Here is a 26,133-nt window from a genome sequence, read left to right as displayed (position 1 = left end):
TTCAGTACCATACCCAACTTGTCTTCTGTCTCATCTGAACTGTCCTACTGTTTTAAATTGCAATTTAATTTACCTACATCTCTACAGAGGAACTAAAATATCAAATGCCTTTTGCTTTCTGCTTTTCTTTCTTTCTTTTTTGAGTGCTAAGGATAAAATACAGGACATTGTGCATCCTAGGCAAATGTTCTACTTTTAATCTCCATCTCTAGCTGTTATGGTTTTTTGAGACATTTTCCTAGGTAGCTCACGTTAGACTCAAATTTGTGATCCTCCTGCCTCAACTTTCTGAGTACTAGAATTACAGGGATGCATCATGATGCTAGGTTCCAAGTATGTTTTAACTTAGATAATATTTAATATTGATATTTAATATCAATCTACCCATGTCCTTAATACTTTTGTATGCTGATAAAATAAGACTGGCTTGTTATGACAATATACACAAAAAGCTATATATAATACATTGTCATTTGGGTTCATCATTCAAACCGATTACTCATATTGATGTTTGTAGCATCTAAATGTTGTATAATTAGGGGGAATCTAGTTATTGGTAGAAGGAAACTGGCCTACTGGCTGGTAGCCAAGAAGGTCTGAGCTGATGTGGAAGGGTATATTTATGACAGGAACTGCCCAAGGATAGAGAAAGTACTGAGATGGGAATGCCAGGAATTTAAATAAGAAAGGGTAAATGAATGTCCCAAGAGAAAATAGAGGAAGAGAGAATAATGTGGCCTATTTTCTTTTTCTGAGTCTGAGGGACATGTGAGGCTAGGTTTTGTAGGGGTTGGACTCTCATTCACCGTTCTGTCCCTCTTCTCAAGAAAAGAGGTAACTTATGGGTTGCTGTGTTTTTTAGAAAGTATACTACAGATTCCCTGGAGAGCAGGGATTAAGGTGAGATTTCACAATTTAAGAACTTCTACCACCATGTGCCTTCTCCTCGCTCATGTATTAAATTGCTTGCTATGTTTCATGAACCTTTCACTGTTTCACCCCAAGTCATACTTTTTTTCCAGACAAACCCACTTTGAATCATGCTGAATTTTAGAAGGACACGCCACACGCCATCTGGCCACAGGTCCAACTCTAACTTGAACCTGTTCTGTTGTCTTCCATTTTTTGGATGTCGTCGGCGATCCAAGAGTCGGGTAAGAATATCTAGAAATATGGTATTGAACTTAAATAGGCTATGACTAAGTAGTGTAGAATGTGGGATGGCTGTGTGCAAGGAGCAATATGATGTTTGCTACTAAAGAATTTATATACGTTCAGTCAATTCTGTCTTTTCAGAGTTGGGGTTGGGAAAATGAGTTAGGACTGGGATTCCAAACAACTTTGACAAGCTGATGTGGGTAAAAATAAACATGACAAAGTCTATTAAAGGCAAACTCAAATCCAAAGGAATACCAGATTATAGCAATGAGTACAAGATGGTCCTGAACTGGGTACGTATAAATATAACAAATAATTGTGTAGGGCCCATGAGTACTCTAGGTCAAATATACCAATAATAGAAAGTTCTATGGTCACAAACAGTGAACATGGTCTAGCATATAGATATATTATTAATAACAGAGGGGGCTGAGATATAACCATGGCATATTCTGTATTTAAGGTTTTATCATGCCTTTTAGAGGAAGTAGTGTACACAGTTTCAGCATCTACAACCTAGCTATGAAAAATATGGAGTATTTGGGGAAGGTCCTTTGAAAGCAAACCAAAGTGATCCATTTCAAATTCTTAGAAAATTGTTTTTATAAAAGACCTGAAGATTTAACTGAATTATAAGTCCTCAGATAGTTGGAGAGGCATTATATGAGGGTAGAAGGAATGGGTCAGACAACTCCTAAACATTTCCACTCAAATCAGCCTTAATGAGATGACTGATGCTGCACAGTAAGTCAAGGTTGTTGTAGCATAGCATAGTTCTCACTTTAAAATACTGAAAAGTTAACATTACTTGAAATATAGATGAACATTTCCCCTTTGAGCTTTGTTAGAATAAGACAAAAAGCTACCATTATGAAATGATTTTAGTACAGACTGGTCATATAGCAAAGTGGACAGTCTATTAGTAGATGTTTAGAAAGCTGTTTAAGTAATATAAGTCTGTGAAATAACGTTCATTCACCAGTTCAAAGGGGAAAATTGGATTCCTAAACATCCATTTTGTTTCTCATTATAATTTTGATAGCGTTTGCCCTCGGGGGTTTTTAAACAACTTCATAGACTTTAAGATTTCCCAGACCTCGTTTACATTTGTAAATATTTAACACCACCCTCCGTCCGTGCCCCTGGTTTCCAATGTGCCTACACATTTTTCATTTGTTTAGCTTAACTTCCAAGGCTGTGTTCTACCCAAATGAAGATGATGTATATGAAAATATTCCTAGTTAATCATCACATTTTTGTTTTATCAGGGTACACTAGTTCTTACTTAGATAATTTTTCTCTGCATGCAAACCAAATGTTTGTGACAATTGGTTGAAATAAATTAGCCTGCTAAGCTGTTCTCATTTTTTATTCTATATAGGCATAAGTTCTTTTAAGCATTTATTTTTTAAGAGGTGAAACCAGAAATTGGAGGAAAGTGGCCATTTTTAGTGTGCTATTAACTCATCGAGTGCATATGATTGAAAGCTGTGGTAGGCATGCTGAAGTGATGTTTATTTTTCTTTCTCCAATTTCATCATAGATATGTCTAAATGTACCAAGGTTGCATGACCAAGCAACTGGTAATTTCAGGCAATTAGCTACTTGTTTGGGCTTAAAGATAATCAACACTCATTTTTGACTTTTTTTTTTTCAGTAAAATGTTCAGTTGAAATTTCACTCAATTACTTACTTCACACAAAGTGAAGTGGAGAATTGAAGCAATTATCCACATGATTCAAACAAAAAGATGACCTCTTTGACCTCAATTATAGTACCTGGATATTTTAAGCAAACTGTGAGTTTTACTTGAAAACTGGAAAAAATGTGGTGTTAAATATTTACAAATGTAGCATTTGTTCAGAAAACTGCTTAAATCTTCAACTTCTACTTCGATTTATGTGGTCTGAACATTAGCTGAACTAGTGATAAGTAATTAAATAGGTGATTTGCTGAATTTTCATAAGAAAAAATATTCTTAAAAATAGGTGTGAATTTTAAAACTTTGTAACGAGGACAAGTTTATTAAAAAGAGGGAAACATGACAGATTCAACATGTCTCTTGTGTTTATTGTTTAATATGTTTTAAATGTGTTCAATAACAAAAATAAGACTCCAAAATTAGCATTTGAAGTGGAAGCAAGACAAGCAATATGGGAAGCTACAAACAGGGGTGGGTAGACAATGACATGGTCCCTTTCACATTACAATATGAATTTGTATTTATTTATTCTCATATATATTACATTCCCATTTTTCCCAATCCCTCCCACCTACCTTTCCTTTCCACCAGATCCACTCTATTGCTATTTTTCTTCAGAAAAGAGCAGGCCTCCCAGGGATATCAGCCAAGCATAACATTACAAATTACAGTAAGACTAGACACATACCCTCATGTCAAGGCTGAACAAGGAAACCCAGTAGAAGGAAAGGTTCCCAAACGAAGATCAAGGACTCAGAGACACACCTATTCCTATTGTTAGGAATCCCACCAGAACACCAAGCTACTCAACAATAAAATATATGTCAAGGACCTAGGTCGGACCTATACAGGCTCCCTGACTGTCAGTTCAGTCTCTCTGAGACCTTATGAACCACACTGAGTTGATTATGTGAGCTGTGTTCTTGTGGTGTCCATAATCATCATCAGAGATGCTTCATCTCGAAATTGATAGACACAGATACAGATACCAACAACCAGACATTATTAGGTGGAGCTCCTCAAATTCCAGTGAAGAGGGGAGGAGATTATAGGAACCAAACACTAATTTTATTGTAACATCAATTAGCTTAAATTATGAACAGAAACAAAGCAACAATAGTCTTTTATTGACAAAAGTGCTTTAAAATAATAAAAAGTGTAACATTATTAACTTTTTATCATTACTTCATTATATCATTTCCTGGAAAGCAGGCATCCAGGAAAGCAAATCTACCCTGGTAATGTGACTATGGCACAAGGCATAGATTCGCTGAATTTTAATTTTAGAATTGAGGATATATTTTGACCTTAAGAAACAGGCCTTATTACTATTTGAATTTTGTACACATGTGATCAGATAAGCCAATGACAAAATGGATATCCATTGGAATATTACACATTTATAAAATACCCTTCATCATCAGCTTCCTTCCCTGCCCATTAATGGTAGGCATTATCTTTTTTTTTTTTTTTTTTTTTTTTTTTTTTTCCATTTTTTATTAGGTATTTAGCTCATTTACATTTCCAATGCTATACCAAAAGTCCCCCTTACCCACCCACCCCCACTCCCCTACCCACCCACTCCCCCCCTTTGGCCCTGGCGTTCCCCTGTACCGGGGCACACAAAGTCTGCTTGTCCAATGGGCCTCTCTTTCCAGTGATGGCCGCCTAGGCCATCTTTTGATACATATGCAGCTAGAGTCAAGAGCTCAGGGGTACTGGTTAGTTCATAATGTTGTTCCACCTATAGGGTTGAAGATCCCTTTAGCTCCTTGGGTACTTTCTCTAGCTCCTCCATTGGGAGCCCTGTGATCCATCCATTAGCTGACTGTGAGCATCCACTTCTGTGTTTGCTAGGCCCCGGCATAGTCTCACAAGAGACAGCTACATCTGGGTCCTTTCGATAAAATCTTGCTAGTATATGCAATGGTGTCAGCGTTTGGATGCTGATTATGGGGTGGATCCCTGGATATGGCAGTCTCTACATGGTCCATCCTTTCATCTCAGCTCCAAACTTTGTTTCTGTAACTCCTTCCATGGGTGTTTTGTTCCCACTTCTAAGGAGGGGCCTGGTGTCCACACTTCAGTCTTCATTTTTCTTGAGTTTCATGTGTTTAGGAAATTGTATCTTATATCGTGGGTATCCTAGGTTTTGGGCTAATATCCACTTATCAGTGAGTACATATTGTGTGAGTTCCTTTGTGATTGTGTTACCTCACTCAGGATGATGCTCTCCAGGTCCATCCATTTGGCTAGGAATTTCATAAATTCATTCTTTTTAATAGCTGAGTAGTACTCCATTGTGTAGATGTACCACATTTTCTGTATCCATTCCTCTGTTGAGGGGCATCTGGGTTCTTTCCAGTTTCTGGCTATTATAAATAAGGCTGCTATGAACATAGTGGAGCATGTGTCCTTCTTACCAGTTGGGGCTTCTTCTGGATATATGCCCAGGAGAGGTATTGCTGGATCCTCCGGTAGTACTATGTCCAATTTTCTGAGGAACCGCCAGACTGATTTCCAGAGTGGTTGTACAAGCCTGCAATCCCACCAACAATGGAGGAGTGTTCCTCTTTCTCCACATCCTCGCCAGCATCTGCTATCACCTGAATTTTTGATCTTAGCCATTCTCACTGGTGTGAGGTGGAATCTCAGGGTTGTTTTGATTTGCATTTCCCTGATGATTAAGGATGTTGAACATTTTTTCAGGTGCTTCTCTGCCATTCGGTATTCCTCAGGTGAGAATTCTTTGTTCAGTTCTGAGCCCCATTTTTTAAGGGGGTTATTTGATTTTCTGAGGTCCACCTTCTTGAGTTCTTTATATATGTTGGATATTAGTCCCCTATCTGATTTAGGATAGGTAAAGATCCTTTCCCAGTCTGTTGGTGGTCTTTTTGTCTTATAGACAGTGTCTTTTGCCTTGCAGAAACTTTGGAGTTTCATTAGGTCCCATTTGTCAATTCTCGATCTTACAGCACAAGCCATTGCTGTTCTGTTCAGGAATTTTTCCCCTGTGCCCATATCTTCAAGGCTTTTCCCCACTTTCTCCTCTATAAGTTTCAGTGTCTCTGGTTTTATGTGAAGTTCCTTGATCCACTTAGATTTGACCTTAGTACAAGGAGATAAGTATGGATCGATTCGCATTCTTCTACATGATAACGACCAGTTGTGCCAGCACCAATTGTTGAAAATGCTGTCTTTCTTCCACTGGATGGTTTTGGCTCCCTTGTCGAAGATCAACTGACCATAGGTGTGTGGGTTCATTTCTGGGTCTTCAATTCTATTCCATTGGTCCACTTGTCTGTCTCTATACCAGTACCATGCAGTTTTTATCACAATTGCTCTGTAGTAAAGCTTTAGGTCAGGCATGGTGATTCCACCAGAGGTTCTTTTATCCTTGAGAAGAGTTTTTGCTATCCTAGGTTTTTTGTTATTCCAGATGAATTTGCAAATTGCTCCTTCTAATTCGTTGAAGAATTGAGTTGGAATTTTAATGGGGATTGCATTGAATCTGTAGATTGCTTTTGGCAAGATAGCCATTTTTACAATGTTGGTCCTGCCAATCCATGAGCATGGGAGATCTTTCCATCTTCTGAGATCTTCTTTAATTTCTTTCTTCAGGGACTTGAAGTTTTTATCATACAGATCTTTCACTTCCTTCGTTAGAGTCACGCCGAGATATTTTATATTATTTGTGGCTATTGAGAAGGGTGTTGTTTCCCTAATTTCTTTCTCAGCCTGTTTATTCTTTGTGTAGAGAAAGGCCATTGACTTGTTTGAGTTAATTTTATATCCAGCTACTTCACCGAAGCTGTTTATCAGGTTTAGGAGTTCTCTGTTGGAATTTTTAGGGTCACTTATATATACTATCATATCATCTGCAAAAAGTGATATTTTGACTTCCTCTTTTCCAATTTGTATCCCCTTGATCTCCTTTTGTTGTCGAATTGCTCTGGCTAATACTTCAAGTACTATGTTGAAAAGGTAGGGAGAAAGTGGGCAGCCTTGTCTAGTCCCTGATTTTAGTGGGATTGCTTCCAGCTTCTCTCCATTTACTTTGATGTTGGCTACTGGTTTGCTGTAGATTGCTTTTATCATGTTTAGGTATTGGCCTTGAATTCCTGATCTTTCCAGAACTTTTATCATGAATGGGTGTTGGATCTTGTCAAATGCTTTTTCTGCATCTAACGAGATGATCATGTGGTTTTTGTCTTTGAGTTTGTTTATATAATGGATTACATTGATGGATTTTCGTATATTAAACCATCCCTGCATCCCTGGAATAAAACCTACTTGGTCAGGATGGATGATTGCTTTAATGTGTTCTTGGATTCGGTTAGCGAGAATTTTATTAAGGATTTTTGCATCGATGTTCATAAGAGAAATTGGTCTGAAGTTCTCTATCTTTGTTGGATCTTTCTGTGGTTTAGGTATCAGAGTAATAGTGGCTTCATAAAATGAGTTGGGTAGAATACCTTCTACTTCTATCTTGTGAAAAAGTTTGTGCAGAACTGGAGTTAGATCTTCTTTGAAGGTCTGATAGAACTCTGCACTAAACCCGTCTGGTCCTGGGCTTTTTTTGGCTGGGAGACTATTAATAACTGCTTCTATTTCTTTAGGGGATATGGGACTGTTTAGAAGGTCAACTTGATCCTGATTCAACTTTGGTACCTGGTATCTGTCCAGAAATTTGTCCATTTCGTCCAGGTTTTCCAGTTTTGTTGAGTATAGCCTTTTGTAGAAGGATCTGACGGTGTTTTGGATTTCTTCAGGATCTGTTGTTATGTCTCCCTTTTCATTTCTGATTTTGTTAATTAGGATTTTGTCCCTGTGCCCTTTAGTGAGTCTAGCTAAGGGTTTATCTATCTTGTTGATTTTCTCAAAGAACCAACTCCTCGTTTGGTTAATTCTTTGAATAGTTCTTCTTGTTTCCACTTGGTTGATTTCACCCCTGAGTTTGATTATTTCCTGCCGTCTACTCCTCTTGGGTGAATTTGCTTCCTTTTTTTCTAGAGCTTTTAGATGTGTTGTCAAGCTGCTAGTATGTGCTCTCTCCCGTTTCTTCATGGAGGCACTCAGAGCTATGAGTTTCCCTCTTAGAAATGCTTTCATTGTGTCCCAAAGGTTTGGGTACGTTGTGGCTTCATTTTCATTAAACTCTAAAAAGTCTTTAATTTCTTTCTTTATTCCTTCCTTGACCAAGGTATCATTGAGAAGAGTGTTGTTCAGTTTCCATGTGAATGTTGGCTTTCTGTTATTTATTTTGTTATTGAAGATCAGCCTTAGTGCATGGTGATCTGATAGGATACATGGGACAATTTCAATATTTTTGAATCTGTTGAGGCCTGATTTGTGACCTATTATGTGGTCAATTTTGGAGAAGGTACCATGAGGTGCTGAGAAGAAGGTATATCCTTTTGTTTTAGGATAAAATGTTCTGTAGATATCTGTCAGATCCATTTGTTTCATCACTTCTGTTAGTTTCAGTGTGTCCCTGTTTAGTTTCTGTTTCCATGATCTGTCCATTGGTGAAAGTGGTGTGTTGAAGTCTCCCACTATTATTGTGTGAGGCGCAATGTGTGCTTTGAGCTTTACTAAAGTTTCTTTAGTGAATGTGGCTGCTCTTGTATTTGGAGCATAGATATTCAGAATTGAGAGTTCCTCTTGGAGGATTTTACCTTTGATGAGAATGAAGTGTCCCTCCTTGTCTTTTTTGATGACTTTGGGTTGGAAGTCAATCTTATCAGATATTAGGATGGCTACTCCTGCTTGTTTCTTCATACCATTTGCTTGGAAAATTGTTTTCCAGCCTTTCATTCTGAGGTAGTGTCTATCTTTTTCTCTGAGATGAGTTTCCTGTAAGCAGCAAAATGTTGGGTCTTGTTTGTGTAGCCAGTTTGTTAGTCTATGTCTTTTTATTGGCGAGTTGAGACCATTGATGTTAAGAGATATTAAGGAAAAGTAATTGTTGCTTCCTGTTATTTTAGTTGTTAAAGGTGGCATTCTGTTCTTGTGGCTGTCTTCGGCATTATCTTTTATAGTCCTCAAAATTACTCTACAGAATACATATAATTAAATCAGTTTAGAAGTTGAAAAAGTAAAAGGCAAGATAACAAAAGTGACCAAAGTCATACAGCATATGGTGTAAATAATTTGCACACAAGTATCTCAGTACATCACCTTGCTGATGAATAAAATTGATTGATTAGGTTTATGACACACTGAATTCACTTGAAAGCATCTTTAGAACCCGAGTGATATGAACACATACAGAGAAAGTCTCTCTCTCTCTCTCTCTCTCTCTCTCTCTCTCTCTCTCTCTCTCTCCTGTGCGTGTGCGTGTGCGTGTGTGTGAGATGGGGGAAGTAATGCTTATGTTTGAAAGATTATTAGAGAGTCATCATTAAAGACAGACTGGGTCAGAAAGTAGGGTAAATAAAAGATTTACTGAGCTAGAGACTAAGAAAAAGTAAATATTGTAAGATGTAAACATATTTTAGTCTTTTGGGAACAGTTTGAAATGTATTATTATGTTGCATGTTTGTTTTATTTTTATTTTTGAGATGAGTTCTGACTGTACACAGGCTGGCATCAAACTCATTGATTTAAATGATCTTTCAGGCTCAGCTTTCTAAGAAGCTCTGATTATTTACTTAGGAGATGCTGAGGATTGAGCCTAGGCTCTCACTGCATGTTTCCTAGCTACATACTCAGAACTCATTTTTTATGCCTGGATAGTTCACCCAGCTCCTGAAGTTACCACTGAATACTTTGACCACAAACATTCATAGTTTATTTTTCCTAATGAAATCTGTAATCCTCGTTTTTTCTGAACTCTTTCTAAAGTCAGTTCATCTCTAAATTTTTCATTCATTCATTTTGTTTGGAAAATTACCTGACTGGATTAAATAGAATATTACAATTGACTAACAAATACTGCTGATTTTTTGAGACAGGGTCTCTCTATATAGTTCTGTCTGTAATGGAACTCTCAATGAAGACCAGACTAGCTTTAAATTCCTAGAGATGTGTCTTCCTCTGCCTTCCAATTCCTGGGATTAAAGGAATTCACTACCATGTCCTGCTTTAATATTTGTTAATTTTAATAATTTAACTATTGAGATAATTATATGTGCTTGAAGAGCAAGTTTTTCTCGGTTGCCTATAGTAGTAGTGTGTGTAGGATTTCTCTGTGCACGTTGGCACATTCATTGGTACCATCCTTATTCAGCTAACACTTTGTCCTGCTGCTTTGGGTTCTGTCCTGTGGCACCAGTGCCTGGCAAAATGGAATAAGTAACAAGAAGGAGTGCAAAGGGGCTGAAGGAGCCTGGATCATGATGGGGTGGGCAGGACAGTGGTTGCAGATGCTCATGAAATTCTGTTAGAATAGATAGAAGAATAAATGCATATATTGTTAAATGATAATATGCAAATGTTATCAAATAGACTGATTTGTGATTTTTGCCAATATAGCTTTTATCTCTTAATATAACTAGAAAACAGACTTTTGACTTATCTACTTAGAATTTTATCTTTCATATTTTAACACTTACTACTGAATGTCCTGTTATAAAATTAGATGTTCAAAGTGACTATGAATGTCAACTGGAATAATGATCCATTTAAACAAAAAATTAAAAAAAATAAATGGCAGAATATTTTCTTGAATTTTTCAGATGATATCCTTTGCAAGGCTTTTTCATGGTCCCTCCATTCCTTCCCCCTCTCTCTTCCTCATATGCCTCATCCAGCCTCTTTTTTCACTCAATTTCTCTCTCCCCGATACTCTAGGCTCTGAGCATGCTGGGTTCTAAGTCTCCTGCACTGCATACTAATATATATATATAACACAACATGGGCACTTGTAACACAATAAGTGCTAGGATTTTTTCTGTGCAGGCTTGGTTAGCAAAGAGAAATGGGTAAGGAGGGAAAGTAAATGGATATAGGGATAAGAGTTGACAAACATATCTTCTTTTGTTGATGTTTTCTATGGGAAGATCAGATGTTTCTAGATCAAATGTTGTAATGAATAATTTCCCTGTATAGACAAATAATGCTGACTTCATTTTGTAGTCAAATATCGCTGGCAGGAAGGTATCTTACTGTAAGCCTTTGGAAACAATCCTCTCCTCACCTCCCCTCTTCAAAAATACCACAGAAGGAGAAAATAAGCACTCTGAAGATTCTGGAAGAGCAGGAGAGAGAGTTACAACACTGGGAGTTCAGTTGTCATATTGGACCATGCCAACCTCTTTGCACCATTGTTTTTGAGCACTATATTGATAACTCAGGTTCAATGGAGGAAAATACCAGAAATATATGATGAGTTTTATACTCTTTATGTAAACCAGACTTGTTCATTTTGTTTAGTTCTTAGGCAGACTAAAGCAAGAAACAATCATAAATAATTTATCCAGAAATAATTCTTCTTACCAATATTGAAAAAGAAAACTTGCCAGAGTCTGTATTGGTGATGATACCCAGCTCATTTCTATAATGGGTATAAAGTCAGATTGATTAAATATTTTCTGGCACTTTGATTTTTATCTCAGAAAACAAGACAGGATTATTTATCATGATGACTGAATATTTCTAAAGCAGATGCTTATTCAAGTAAAGAAGATGCACCATATATAATAGACCTAATTCTATTTTACCTAATATACATGGAAATAAAAATGCAGATAATTTTTAGAAGTTCAGGCAGAAAAGCAAAAGTAATCTGCTTTTAAAATTGGGGGCATATTAGCTTCTATGCTAGATGGAAATCATGTAATCTAAACAGAGTCCCATGCCTCTAGTAAATGTTCGAGTGTTGGTTCTAATCAAATTGAGATCAATAGTGCACTGTTCCCTTTCTATACTGCACACTAAATAAATGTATGACAGTAATTCAAGTCTGAGTAAATAGCCATATTAGAGGAAGACAATTAGGACTGATAAGTATCATTATTTGAGGTGTTGACATGAATGCAAACACTCACCTATCTAGTCATTCGTGTATGGTTTATAAAGTAGCAAGGGCTTGAATCTGGCTGGGAAAGAACCAGAAAGAGTGCGAAAGAATCAGTATTATATGAAGAAAAACTGTGGGTGAGTAAATGGATAAGCCTGTCGATTATTTATAACAGATGGCAGTCAGGGGTGAGCTTATGTGACCTAATACTCTGCCGGTCCCTACTTATTTGCTGATAGGCTTAGTATTTTTTACTGGATAAATGTGTTGTATTAACTTTTTTAGCTACAGGAGCTTAGTATTGCCACACTAAGTGATTTACTAGAGATAATATGCTGGCCTGCATGCTTTCAGGAGCTTGCATCAATGTATCCTAGAAGTTTATCTATTTTTATAAATACTGATCATTTTTCTTCTTTCTGTAGTTTAGCTACTGCTTATTCATTAATAAGTATAGGAGAATATTTAGATTTTATGGTACTATCATATCCTCATGATATAACTTCTTATTATAGAACATGAGGATAGGAAAATTATGATATGTAATGAGATATTGGATGAATAATTGGTTTGTCATCAAGATTTTATATTTAAAATCCCAATCCTATCCCTTGAACTAAAACCATGATCTTGGTCAACAAAAATGTATGCTTCCTGTCAATTTTATGAACAGAATTTATCATATGATAAATTGTTCTAGTGCCCCCATTTAATAATAATATATTGTAAGGAGGGTAGCAAAGAATATATTTACTACTTTTTAAAAATCAGAATAGGAACTCAGTCAAAGGCCTGATGAGCCAAAGACCATGAGAGTTGGGTTGCTTGAGTTTCATAAGTCCAGTAAACTAGAATGTCTACTTTGGAATAATTTTAACTGCAGAAATTTAAAAAAGACACCCTGAAAAGGAGGTTGAAATGTATACAGTGTAGTGCCAGGTGGTAATTATTGGTAAGTGGATCTTAAATCAGAAGAGGGACTGAGAACCAGGAACGTGGACAAGGTAATAAAGGGCAACAGAAGGAGGCAAAGACAGGGCCTGGTAAGGATACAGGAAGGCAGTAAGGAGGGAATAGAAATTGGGAGCTCTTGAGGGCCAGCAAGTAGTAAGTCAAGAAAGAGTACAATAAGGAATGAAGATGGAGTGAGAGACAGAAGTGACAGGGGCTTGGGAAAGAAGGAAGAGAAGTTGAGGGAGTTGGGGTACTATGGAGGCATTCAGCTGGTTATTACAATTTGATATATTCCATGTAGAGAGGATGGATGATATCTGTGGATAATTTAACTTCTCTTAAATTGAGTCATTTATTTAATTCCCATTTCTTTGCTCCAGTGAAGATAAACAACGTGGCTTCTTAAATTGTTTTGGGGCATATGCAGCATAAGTAAATTATATATGTATATGCATGTGTGTGAATGTGTTAATAAATGACTACCTCTTCTACTACACATTTGCTTTCCAAAAAAACAGGTGTAATTAAGATTAAGCAATTGGATAATTAGCAATGGCATGCAGCCACCTGCTTGGGAGGTGTGCTAGTGACTGAACAGGCTAGTCTTATGGCTATCATTTCTATTTGAAAATGTTTAAAGTATTACTTCTTTTGGGGAATTATTTCCATCTCAAATTAGTTTTTATGCTACAGTGTAATTATGTGACCATCAAAAAGTCCATAATAAGCCCAAATGGTCACAAGAAATTATAAAAATCTGTGCAAAAGAATTATTTAGTACTCTTAGAGAACATATTTGCAGAATTAGTGCTAGTTGTATTTACACAAATATCATATAGTGATATTGCATTTCGAAGGAATTGCTTCCCTATATATACATTTTAACCACTTTTCTTTCATTTCAAAACAAAGTCCAAGAGAACTCAAAGAACCATTCCCTTTTCTCTTGTATAATATATTAAAGGAAAGCCAATGAAATATGTTTAAGAAATACAAGCAATTTTTCTACCACTTAATAAAGCAATTGAAGGAATATATAGCCACATTCTAATAAAATATATAACTTAAAATATGTAAATTTCACTATTTTTTAAGTTGTATCTATTAAAATCTTTCAGGTGGAGTGGATATCTCTAGGAAATAGCATGTCAGGGCAATCATTCTAGCCTTCAATTTTCAGGTGCTCTGCACAATTGCAGGGAACATGATGCTTGTGCCTCACAGAAACTTTGGAAGGACAGTGACTCAGTATGTTAGTGGGAGGGGAAAAATCAGGTGACAGGACAGGCTATTGCTAAACAGGAGTTTAAGTATGCTTAGACAATCATCACATAAACATCTCCACCCATAGCTAAGGTTGTAAACATCTCTACCCATTACAATCTGCTTGTAGCTCTGAATATCTTTTTTTCAAGTCCCCCTATTTTCTCCCTACTCTATCATCAATACTCTTAACATTACCTTTCTTTCTTTTTTTTTTTAAGACAAAGTCTACTGTGTAGTCTAGATTTCAGAGACAGAGCCTACAATGTGGTCTAAGCTAACCTTGAATTCACAATCCTGCCTCAGCCTCCCAATTACTAGAACAGCAGGTTTGTGCCACTACATCTTTTTTTTTTAATGAAATTATTAGTCATACTTTGTGTATCTGGGTGTTCCTTTTGTTTATGTAATGCACACTCTTATAAGACAGACTTATTGAGAAATACATATATATATATATATATATATATGTATATATATATATATTGGTTTTTCGAGACAGGGTTTCTCTGAGTAGTCCTGACTGTCCTGGAACTCACTCTGTAGACCAGGCTGCCCTCAAACTCAGAGAAATACTTTTTATATACTAAAACACATAGAGTAATGTAAATAGAACCAGAGAGTATTTTCATCATTCCACCAAACTTCAGGCCTTTGAGTAAGATCCATTTCTTTTGGCTACTAGCCACTACTTAGAATGTCTCCTTTTCTGAATCTGCTATGTTCCAAGACATCACCACTGGGACACTGAGTTCAATCTCTGGTACCAGAAAACAAAGTAAAACAAGTGCTTACTGTGGGAACATACATTTTAGTTGCTGTTAGTAAATGTGTAAAAGTGGGATGCTAAGTCATATATGTGTACATTTAACACTTTAGGAAAGAAGCAGATCTTGTACATAAATTTTAAAGAGAAGCTTTTCATGTGATTTTTTTTTACCTGAAAAGAATAATTTGTAATTTGCCATTTTTGTTACCATTTAAATCCACCCTTTTGATTATTAAATTTGTTTCACACATTGTTTATTTTCAACTTGGGCTGTTTGGGGATTTCCAGTTGGGAGAATTATTGGTAAAACTGCTAAATAAACTTTTACATACAGCCAAAAGTCATAGTTTAACTATGTAACCCAAGTTACCCTGGAGGCAAAGGCAGGAAGATCCTAAATTCAAGGCTAGTCTGGACCACACAGCACATTCAGAGCCACCCTGGACAATTTAAAAAATTCCATGGGGCTACAGATGCACCTAAATGATAAAGTACTGATCTAGCATGCCTGAGACACCGAGTTCAATCTCTGGTACCAGAAAACAAAGTAAAACAAGAGCTTACTGTGGGAACATACATTTTAATTGCTCTTAGTAAATGTGTAGAAGTAGAATGCTGAGTCATACATGTGTACATTTGATACTTTAGGAAAGAGGCAGATACATTTCTAAATTGGCTGTACAATTTGCACTTTAAGGAACAGGGTAATGGTGTTCTGTTTAGGCTCATACTATTCAGAACTTTTTATTGCTTGAGGTTTTTAGTTACTCTGGTAAGTATGTAGTGGTATCTTACTGTGATTTTGATGCAGATTTCCCTGATTGCTAATAATGTTTAATATTTCCTCATTTGTTTCCCCCTCATTAGTGTAATCTTTGGTAGAGGGATTGCCAAGTTGTTTAAACACAAAGGTTACATATAATTTCAATTTACTTTTTCTTCTGGGGTCTGTCTTGTCTTTCTCCTAATAATGTTATATAAGACCAAGCTTTTAATTCTATGTAATTCTATTTGCCAATTCTTGTTAGTATTTCCTAAAAATCTGTTGTCCCATTCAGAAACCTATGTTTCTAGTTTGAAATATTATCTTTATACTTTCTTTAAGTAGATTCAAAGTCTCTGGTTTTATATTTAGGTCTTTTTGATCCAATTTGAGTTGATTTTTGTGCAAGGAGAGAGATGCATATATCCAGTTTCCAGAACCACTTTTTGAAAAGCACCCCCCAACCCCAGTGAATGTTTTGGGGGGATCTGTCGAAATATCAGTTAGCTGTAGCTGCATGGGTTTATTTCTAAATTCCCCATTCTATTATATTGGACTGTATGCCTAAAATATGCCCTGGCTGTCCTTGATCTTGCTCTGTAGACCAGGCTAACCCTGAACTCAGATGCCTGCCTCTGTCTCCATGTGCTAAGATTAAAGTTGTGTGCTAACACACAAGGTTCTGGAAAATTTATATAAACCGAAAATTATTTTCTGGATTAAAATTTATGAGCCAAGAAATACTACTTTGGGAGTTTTATTGAAGAACAGGGTTTTATCTTTCTTTTATTTAATTTTCATTCAAACACAACAGACTAGTCAAAAGTATATACATCTGAGAAGTTGGACTGAAGTTGTTACCTTTGCATGTTTTTAAAATAGAGTGCATTTTTTGAGGAATATTTTAAGACAATTTGTTATAAAAATTGACTTTGAAAACATCTCAAAATTGGAATTTAAGTCAATTTTAAAAACTATATAAGTACTAGGGATGTAGCTTAATTGTAGAACATGTACATAGTTTCTGAAAGGATGTGCGGTAGATGTGTGCAGCCTCCCCAAACACAGTGACAAATGAATGTTGAATTTCTACATATCCATGTACCTCTGCATTCATGGCTTCTGTCCACAAATTCAGTACAAAATCTTGACAGGATTGTTATTGTACTGAATAAACTGGACTTTCACATTTGCACTTACTGAGAAACACAGCATATGTATTTATGTAGCATTTACATTTCATGAGGTATTATAAATATTTTAGACATGATTGAAAGTACATAGAGTGTATATGCACATTTTGTGCATAGCTCATACAATTTAAACAAGGAACTTAAGTATTTAGTTATGGAAGGTCCTGCACTGAAACCACCATAGATACCAAGAGACAAATATGTTTTTTAAAGAGACTTTTATTTTAATATTTATCTTTTGTCTGTCTATCTATCTATCTATCTATCTATCTCTCCATCTATCTCAAAGTCTTTCTATATCACCTAGGCCAACTTCTATCTTGGGATCCTCTTGTTTCAGTTTACTAAATGCCAAGATTACAAGTATGCACTGTTATGCTCAACTGTACTCCGACCTCTATGCTTTTAAGACAAGGTCTTGTTATATAGCCCTGGCTTGTCTTGAACTTGCAATTGATCTTCTTTTTTGGCTTTCTTAGTGATGGAATAATATGTATATGCCACTCTGCTAGATTCAGTACCTGTTCTGAAAAGTCTTGTTTTGTCTAAGTACTCTTATAGGACTCTTTGGGATTATACATATCTCTGTGTTGCTCAAGTTATGCTAACATATATTTACCCTTCATTTGATAGTCTAGATCTGTGAGTTGTGACTATCAGAAAGCACATTTCCAATGGCATTGTAACTGAGACACTGCTCAGTAGCAAAATTACAATTATGAAGTACCAACAAAATAAATGTTATGGTTGGAGTTAACACAACCTGAGAAACTGTATTAAAAGATTACGGCATCAGGAAAGTTGAAAAATCTCTGTAAAATATTTGAAAATGAAAATAATTTCTAGTTTTGATTTCCTAGGTACTTGGCATGACATAAATGCATAGGCTTCTTTAATATTAAACATTTTAATAGGGAAAATAAAATGGGTGGTGGGAGTATGATATGTAGGTGAGTCTTGGACTCAAATCTGAGAGCCTTTCAAGGAGCTATCCAGGGTGCTAAACGGCATCTCCCTGAAGTCCTAATACTGGGCAAAATTTCAACTTGCTATCTCAGACACATTGGCCATAAATAACCATTTATCACCTACCCAGCCTGTTCCTAGTCTGAATACATACATACATGTGTGTGTGTGTGTGTGTGTGTGTGTGTATGTGAGAGAGAGAGAGAGCTCATGTGTGTGCGCTCACATTTATATTCATTTTATTCTGTAGACATATCCAATTTTGTCCAATTTCTCAGTTGAACTGCTAACTAACATAAGGAAAAACGGCACTTTTATTATGTTCAGCCATACATAGTAATATAGAGTGACAATACTTTATACAATGAAATCTCAAAATGCATAAGTAGTGGTTGGTTTTTTTGGTTTTTTTTTTTTTTTTTTTTTTTTTTGGTTTTTCGAGACAGGGTTTCTCCATGTAGCCCTGGCTGGCCTGGAACTCACTTTGTAGACCAGGCTGGCCTTGAACTCAGAAATCTGCCTGCCTCTGCCTCCCAAGTGCTGGGATTAAAGGCGTACGCCACCACACGTGGCTTTAGTGTTTGTTTTTATAAAAGATTTTGTTTGAAATTTCCTTTGTAGTTTAAATTTGTAGTGATTTTACAAATTCCTATTAGTTTTTACTGTGAGTTCTAAAGATCTGAAATTTGGCTGAATTATCTATGCTTTTGGAACCAAAGTATTTTCTAGGGAATCTTTTACACTCTGACATAGAACAATAGTTCCTAGGGTCTATCTCTTTGCTTCATTAAATCACAATATCTCTTGATAGAATTGCAAAATCTCCATCCTTAACCTAGATTTTATGAACTAGGAACACTGGGGATATACTCAGCAGTCTGTATTTTGATGAGATTTGCAAATGATCCTGACACATATTTACCAATCACTTTGAGTAACTTCTTAATAAGTCTTAAATTATATGGTTCAGTTTAATTTAAGTTTTATTTTATAAACAGTGAGTAGTGCTTATAATTCTTTAAAATTAAATATGCAGATGGGTGTGTGCACAGGTGTGTGTGAGAGAGACAGAAAGACAGAGACAGAGATAGGGGAAGGGAAAGGAAAAGAAAGGAGAGGAGATAACAAGACAGAAGGGAGGTAAGGGGAGAGGAGAGGAGAGAAGAGAGGAGGGAGAGAAGAGGAGAAGAGAGGAGAGGTGAGGAGTAGAGAGGAGGGAGAAGAGGAGAGAGTAGAGTAGGGGAAGGGAAAGGAGAGGAGAGGAGAAGAGAGGAGAGGTAAGAAGGGGAAGGGATATGAGGGGAAGGGAGAGAACAGAGAGAGGAGGAAGAGGAGGGAGAGGAGAGGAGAAAAGAGGAGAGGTGATGAGAGGGAGGGATAGGAGGGGAGGGGAGATGAGGGGACAGAAGAGGTGAGGAGAATAGAGGAGGGAGAGGAGGAGGGGACAGGATAGGATGGGAGGGGAGAGGAGAGAGGAGAAAAGAGGAGAAGACAGGAGAGGAGGAGGAGAGGAGAGCAAAGTAGAAGAGAGGAGGGAGAAGAGAAGAGAGGAGAAGAGAGGAGATGAGAGGAGAGGAGAAGAGAGGAGAGGTGAGGAGGGGAGGGTAGAAGACAGGAGAGGAGAGAAGAGGAGGGGGAGGGGGAAGGGAGAGGAAAGGTGAGGAGAGGAGAGGGGAAGGGAGGGGAGGAGAGGAGAAACAGATTGTATACTCCAGTTTGGCTTGTATCTCACAGTCCTGCCTTTGTTGAGTGCTGAGATTTTGGGTAAGTGATTCAACATTGAGTCTCAGTAGTTAAATTTCTTGTTTTTGAAATAGGGTCTTTGTAGTCCTGTCTGGCTTGAAACTCTCTGTGTTGACCAGGTTGGCCTCAAATCTTCAAGAGATCTGGCTTCCTCTGCCTCCCAAGTGTTAGGATTAAAGGCATGCACAATCAGGCTAGTAGTGAGAATTCAAAGCATATATTTTCACTTAGGTGATAATTGTTTTTAAAATTATATGTAAAAGACAATCAGAAATGGGGTAAGTTGGTAGAAGTACAAGCTTATAATTTTCATTATGTTATTATAGATTTAGGAGGTATGCTTGAAGTTTGTACAAGGTTACATAGTTACTCCCATAATCTTAATCAAGAAGTTGTTAATGCTTAGAATTTTCCTCAATAAAGGTCAGAATTTAGAATGGACTTAAATTGAAACTGTGAGTTTGGAAAGAGACACCGACTGAATAACCAGTGGAGTTTCCTCACTCAACCCCAGTGAACAATGCTGTAAAGGATATTGCATCCAGATTAGCTTTATATCTGATGTTATTGCTTTGACTTATAAAAATGTATCTTTTTTTTGAAATATGGTTCACTATCATCTTTATTTACATCATCCTAGAAATTCATTTCCTGTTCAGTAGATCAATCATTTTAAAATTTTGACCAACCTATTGCCAGTAGTCTTAGAAAAAAACCTTAATATTTCCACCCAGAAAATAACAATATAAACACATCTTATGTTCTGTCTTAAAGAGATTTAGAAATAAAGAGAAAACAAAATTTGGTTTTTATATTTTGCATATATATATTATAGAAGAATAATTTTGTAATAGATACAACAATTAGAATGAGGTAAGACTGAATCTTTAGATTAATCACATCAATAATTTTCTTAAAAATATTAGTAGAATAGAAATAAATGTTATTATTCTACTTCTCTGCCCTGTCTCTAGTAATGTAAAAATTCCCATCCTACATAATATATACCTTAGTAACTGTCTAAAGATAAACTTTACTAAATTATCTTTTTACTTATTTATTGTTTAATATCATCCATTTTATAATACAGACAATAGTAATCTTGCACTTTATTAGCTAGTGTGAGTTCCTTTCCTTTTTTGCAATTTGATTTATAGTAGCCCAATATTAGCATATTTAGAGTAAAAGTTTTTTGAAACTGCTAAAACCTGCTTTAAAGAGAACCTATTTACACTTACACACTTAAAATTTCTATTTTTCTAAATACAAACTTCTTGAAACTAAAATATTTGAATATTTTTAGTAGCATCTTAATGATCTGTATATATTTGAATATATATGAATATATTTCAATATTTGAGTACTGAATTTTTAGTAGCTTCTTAATGATCCATATATATGTATAATACATATATATGTATAATCTTTTCTAATTAGTTAGATGATAATATTTGTAGAAGCAGGCAGACAATACTGCAAGATGATGCAGCTCTTTCTATAATCATTTATCAAATATTACCTTGTATATGACAAAATTTAGAAATCAGAACCATAGTGAACTGTCTGTGGGGTGGTCTGTGATCTGGTGATCAAAGACTGTTGTTTCATATTTCACACCCCCTCCCAGAAGTGGGGCCAAGATGGGTCAGTCAACTTTGTTTTTTCACTTAAATGATGTAACCACATATTTTAACCTCTGACCCAGGTCATCGAATGTGAGTAATTTGTCACACAGTAGAAGAGTCAGTGTGGAGGTTTAAGTGTACCCTTTCTCTAGCTCTGGAAATACTCAGAAAATATACATTATAATGGTGGTAGAGACTGTAATGTCAACTTTTTAGATGGACAATTTATTAAGAAGAGGATATAATTGTTGCTGGGCATGGTAGCACACGCCTTTAATCCCAGCACTCGGGAGGCAGAGGCAGGCATATTTCTGAGTTTGAGGCCAGCCTGGTCTACAGAGTGAGTTCCAGGACAGCCAGGGCTATAAAGAGAAACCCTGTCTCGAAAAAACAAACAAACAAACAAACAAAAACAAAAAAAAGAAAAGGATATAGTGTGTTACAATCCCCAAATCACTAAAATATTTTCAGTTGTTTAAAAAATTCTAATACTATGCTATAGTAATTTAAAACCCAGGAACAAACATGTGGACAATTAGACAATTCCAGAAGAAAAAAACACAAAACTCTGAAGAGAAATTGCAAGCTTCCCTTCCTTTGCAGAAGACTGAGCAGCTCAACTCCGATGCCATTCAATCTTCGCCAATACTTCAAGGTCCTTTTGTGCTAGTAGAATTGAGGAAAGAGAAAATAAAATTTAAAAGAGAGAAGAAAAATACTAAGCCACACAAGGATGTCTGAGAAGGGAAAGAGGCAATAACACGTGCAGCAATTTTGCTAGAATATGTCACAATGCATGGTGAAGGTTAAGATGAAGGCAAATGGCAAAACCTTTACATTCAGAGCTAAGAGATTTGGACATTTTAATGGAGATGATGGAGAATCTTTCAGGAACTTTGGTCACTGGATTGATATGCAAGAGATAACTTAAGCTTATATCCCAAAATATCAGTTAAGAAGGCACATGGTTAATTCAATAAAATATTAGAAGTTTCCAAAGGGTGAGAGCAAAATTAACAATATTGAAAATAGGCTAAATACTTATCACCCCCAGAAATTGAGTCTAGTAAAAGCACAGGACTGAGGAATATATAGATAGATATAGATATAGATGTAGATGTATATATAGATATATGAAAGAGAGATTTGAATGGCTATGTGCTAAAGTGAATGTTGCAGATGAAACACAGAGGGAAGTTAAATTTTATTTATTTATTTGTTTGGTGGTGGAAATTGAATGTAGTAAAGTGAGGTATGAGCAGCAAACTTGTCAAGTAGTGGAATCCATTAATTATCTTGTGGAAAACGCAAAGGGACAGATTTGTTGGATTAAGTTATTTTGAGTAATCTGAATTTGAATGAAATATTAGATATTTATGCACATATATTGATCAGGTTGTGGATGTACAACTCTTGATTTCAAGAAAGTCTCGAGGTAATTTTGGACATCCCTAGAATACAGATAAATTTAAACCATGGATCTGTATATAAGGAAAGGACTAGAAAACTAGGAAAGATGAAAGTCAGTGGCTGAGTACTGAATTTCCAGTGGTTGGAGATTAAGAAGACAAAGAACAATATAGCAAATCAGGCAAGAAGCAATCAATGATTTAGGAGGAAAATGTACATAGTTTTATTTTGGAGGCCAAATGAATAAAAATATTTAAATTAATAGGGAAGTATAAAACGCATCACAGGATAGTAAGTAGAGTTAGAAACCATGTTTTTGCTGATGGGGACAATCCAGTAGGAGAAAATAGGTGATGTGGAAAAGAGGAAGAGTTTTGAATTGAGAGGGTCAGCAATAGAAAATGGAGCTTGACTCAGCTCAATGGAATGGAATTAATTAACACTCAATTTTGCCAAGCATAAATCTATTCACTTAAATCACACACACACACACACACACACACACACACACACACACACACACACTTTCAAGATTCAAAGCCTCATGTTCTCATTCAAAGGTATCACTGCCGCAGAAAAAATTTATATATATTTATATCATATATATTTATATATGATATATATATAAATATATATATATATATTTGGTTTTTTTCGAGACAGGGTTTCTCTGTATAGCCCTGGCTGTCCTGGAACTCACTTTGTAGACCAGGCTGGCCTCAAACTCAGAAATCTGCCTGCCTCTGCCTCCCAAGTGCTGGAATTAAAGGCATGGGCCAACACTGCCTGGCAAGAGACATATTTTCAAAGCTTATTTTTCTTTGGATTTTAAGAAGAGTTAGAGGGCATTATTGGTAATTCTTCTTTGAATTCACTGCCAACCTCTGTGGCCTCTTTGATTTCTTAGCACACCAGATGGTGACATAAATGGAAGGCACAGTTTAGTGTTCTTCAGTTGCACAGTACCACAGCCTTAGATGTAGAAGGGGAGAGAGAGAGGAAGTGGTGTGTCATATGCAGTATGTTAGAAACCTCTCCAAGGTACTGAGCTAATTTTGCCACTGTAGTAATTTCTTTCAAGCCTCTAAGTGTCAAAAGGTAGAATAACTTTTTTTTTTTTACTTTAAGTATTAAAATGTTTTGCTGAGGGGTTTAATCATCCTCTCAGTGTATAAAATGGAACTTAATTTATCTGTTACATTACTAGAACCAACGAACAGCAAAGGAGTAAAGCACCAAGTGAATATTGAAGCATTATTGTAACTGCAGATCATATATTTTCAGGGGTGGCGTTTATTATCAGACTCCCTGCCTTTGTTGCTATGGCTAAAGTCTTCTTAGGAGTGTGTATGTACGTGTTGGGTGCACTTGTTTGGGGACATGCACGAGACTGAACCATTGTGAGTTCTTCAGTACTGTGAGGGCAGCCCTCAGGAGCATCTTAAGTGAGACAAACCTGGTAGAGTGGGAAGGTGGGGGAACAGAGTTCTACTGATTCCTTTTAAATGTATTATGTGCTGCCTCTCGCTTCTAGGTGGCTAACTTGACTCTTAAAATCCCCGCCCTGGTAGTATTTGTTACTAGTTACTGAAATGGGCGTGGCACAGTACAGAAGACACCAGTGTTCCTTGGGTCCACCAAGCTGGCCCTTGGGCAGAGTCAGGACTCCTGAAGCTCTCCGCAGAGCACCCCGCCCCCCGAGTTCCCCCCGCATCCTATTTGGGAATCCTCCCGCCGGCCAGGCAGGCAGTTCGGTAGTCTTGGGAGGGCCTGCTGAGCATGTGTCGGGAGCATCGCGCATGCTCCGTGGAGTGGGCAGGTTTAGCAGGCGCGAGCTGTGGGCTTTACTACAGTTCGCCCGCCTCCCCCGCGCAGCACGCCCCCTCCCCGTCTTCCCGCCCCCCAGCACGCGCTCCTCGGCAAACCGCCCCGCCCTCCCCTCCCCCCACGCAGCCCCCCTTTCCACTCGGGGCTGGGGAACCTCCATTGACGTGCGGGTGACGCCGCGGCGCCGCTGCCGCGGGGGGTTCCAGGCGCCGAACAGGTAACGCGGCGGCGGCCGCCATATTGGCGGCGCAGGGAGGGGGGACGGGGAGGGGGGGCGGCACGGGAGGGGGGCGGCCCCGCGGATCCTGGCGGGGCGGGCGGTGAGAGCCTTGTGGCTGCTCGAGGGGAGGCAGCACTGAGTTCGTCTTCTCTTTCTGCAACCCCAGCAGCGGGCGGGGACCCCCGTGGTCCCTCTTTTGAGGTACCCGCGGCTGGCGAGGTCGGCAGTCACCCAGCGCGAGACCTGGTCCTTCGAAGACGACCAGGAGCCCGCTCAGCAGACGGGATGCATGCTGGTGCTGGGGCCAGGCAGCTTCTTCTCGAGAGCCCCTGAAGCGGCGATGCTACCGTTCGCCCCTGTGGAGGATCCCTGGGACCAAGAAGACATGGAGGTGTTCGGCAGCACGAGCAGTAGCGAGGTTAGTGTGGTGGGCGGGACCGGTTGTAAGTCTGCAGCCCGGTGTCCTGGGAGATCCCGACCGGGCGGGTGGGAGAACGGGGTGCCTGCTAGCCCCCCACCCCCTTCCTGGGGGCCCAGACCTAGCTCTGGCAGATCGAGGGCGGGAAAGGGGTCAGGACAGGGAGCTCCAGCCTGCAGAGCTGCGGCTTGGCCTCCGGAGCTCGGGAGGTGCGGCCACGCCGGAGTTTGTTCTGACTAAGTTTCTTCACTTCCAACCCGAAGCGGGACTGGGGGACACACGGGGTGCCTTGCCTGACTCGCTGCGTTTCTCTCGCACCACGCTGCCTCTGCTCTCTGAGAATTGGAGCTGTTGAACTCCAGTGCTTTATGAAGTCAGGGAAACAAAAACACACCAAGGTGACTAACTCTGGGGACTTTCACCCCAGGAGACGAAGATTCCTTGGTAACAGTATTCTCAATTCTTTGCAGCCTGCTATCTTACCCCCCCCCCCCCCTTGTTACCTGAAGCGGAGAACTGGCAGCCTTTATTCCATGTGCAGGTGAACAGCTGCTGCCCGTTCTCAGTCCCCTTACTTTCCTTTAGTTTTACTTCAACCCATTCCCTTTTCCCAGTCTTAATACCTGACCAGATGGTGGGTACCAGAGGCCAAGTGATACCCAGAGCTTATGAGACCGGATTTTAGTAAAGCTTAACCAAGTTGAAGCGAAATACTTCCGTCCTCCCCTTTTCCCGCCGTTCATTCTTACTTCTGAAACTGTACTGGCTGGGCTTTGCAGTTGGGCCGCGAGAACTTAGATGTGCACAGGTATTTCATTGTTTGATAAAAAAAAGTGGGCAATATTTGAACACAAAAACCTACCTATTGTGATAGAAAGTTGGATCCTTTCCTAGCCACTTAATCATAAGCATAGTATTCCAGTAGAGGCCACCATACACCTCCTAAAATAGTTGAATGCCAGTTTGATTCACAACAGAGTGTTTTGAAGACTCAGAATCCTCGAAATCTCAAGGGTGAGCCTTTGTCTTCAAATATTGTTCCATCTTAAAAAATATATATCTTGGATTATTGTATGATTACTTGTCATTTTTCCTTTATGCTATTTTGACTTAAACTAGGGTTAGATTACCTGTTAGAATAACTCGAAACAAGAGATTTT

At 37.9% G+C, this 26,133-nt stretch overlaps 1 protein-coding gene across 10 annotated transcripts in view; it reads left to right on the top strand.

Annotated features, from left to right (window-relative positions):
• The window catches only part of Rps6ka6 (ribosomal protein S6 kinase polypeptide 6), a 150,261-nt gene that overhangs the window by 50,275 nt on the left and 73,853 nt on the right, over window positions 1-26,133 (top strand). For 5 of the 10 annotated variants that reach the window (NM_025949.3, XM_006528403.3, XM_006528402.3 and 2 more), the window contains exons 2-3: window positions 1,023-1,154; window positions 24,722-24,973. In NM_025949.3, coding sequence (NP_080225.2) covers window positions 1,041-1,154; window positions 24,722-24,973 — 366 coding nt within the window. In that variant the 5' untranslated portion in view covers window positions 1,023-1,040. Of the gene's footprint in view, window positions 1-1,022; window positions 1,155-24,305; window positions 24,553-24,620; window positions 24,974-25,523; window positions 25,782-26,133 lie in introns of those variants that run through there. The other 5 variants (XM_030251488.1, NM_001374707.1, XM_011247706.3 and 2 more) reach the window with 5 other exon arrangements.

The sequence above is a fragment of the Mus musculus genome, chromosome X (genome assembly GCF_000001635.26).
Source record: "Mus musculus strain C57BL/6J chromosome X, GRCm38.p6 C57BL/6J".
Classification (NCBI taxonomy): domain Eukaryota; kingdom Metazoa; phylum Chordata; class Mammalia; order Rodentia; family Muridae; genus Mus; species Mus musculus.
This window is presented reverse-complemented; position numbering and strand designations above follow the sequence as displayed.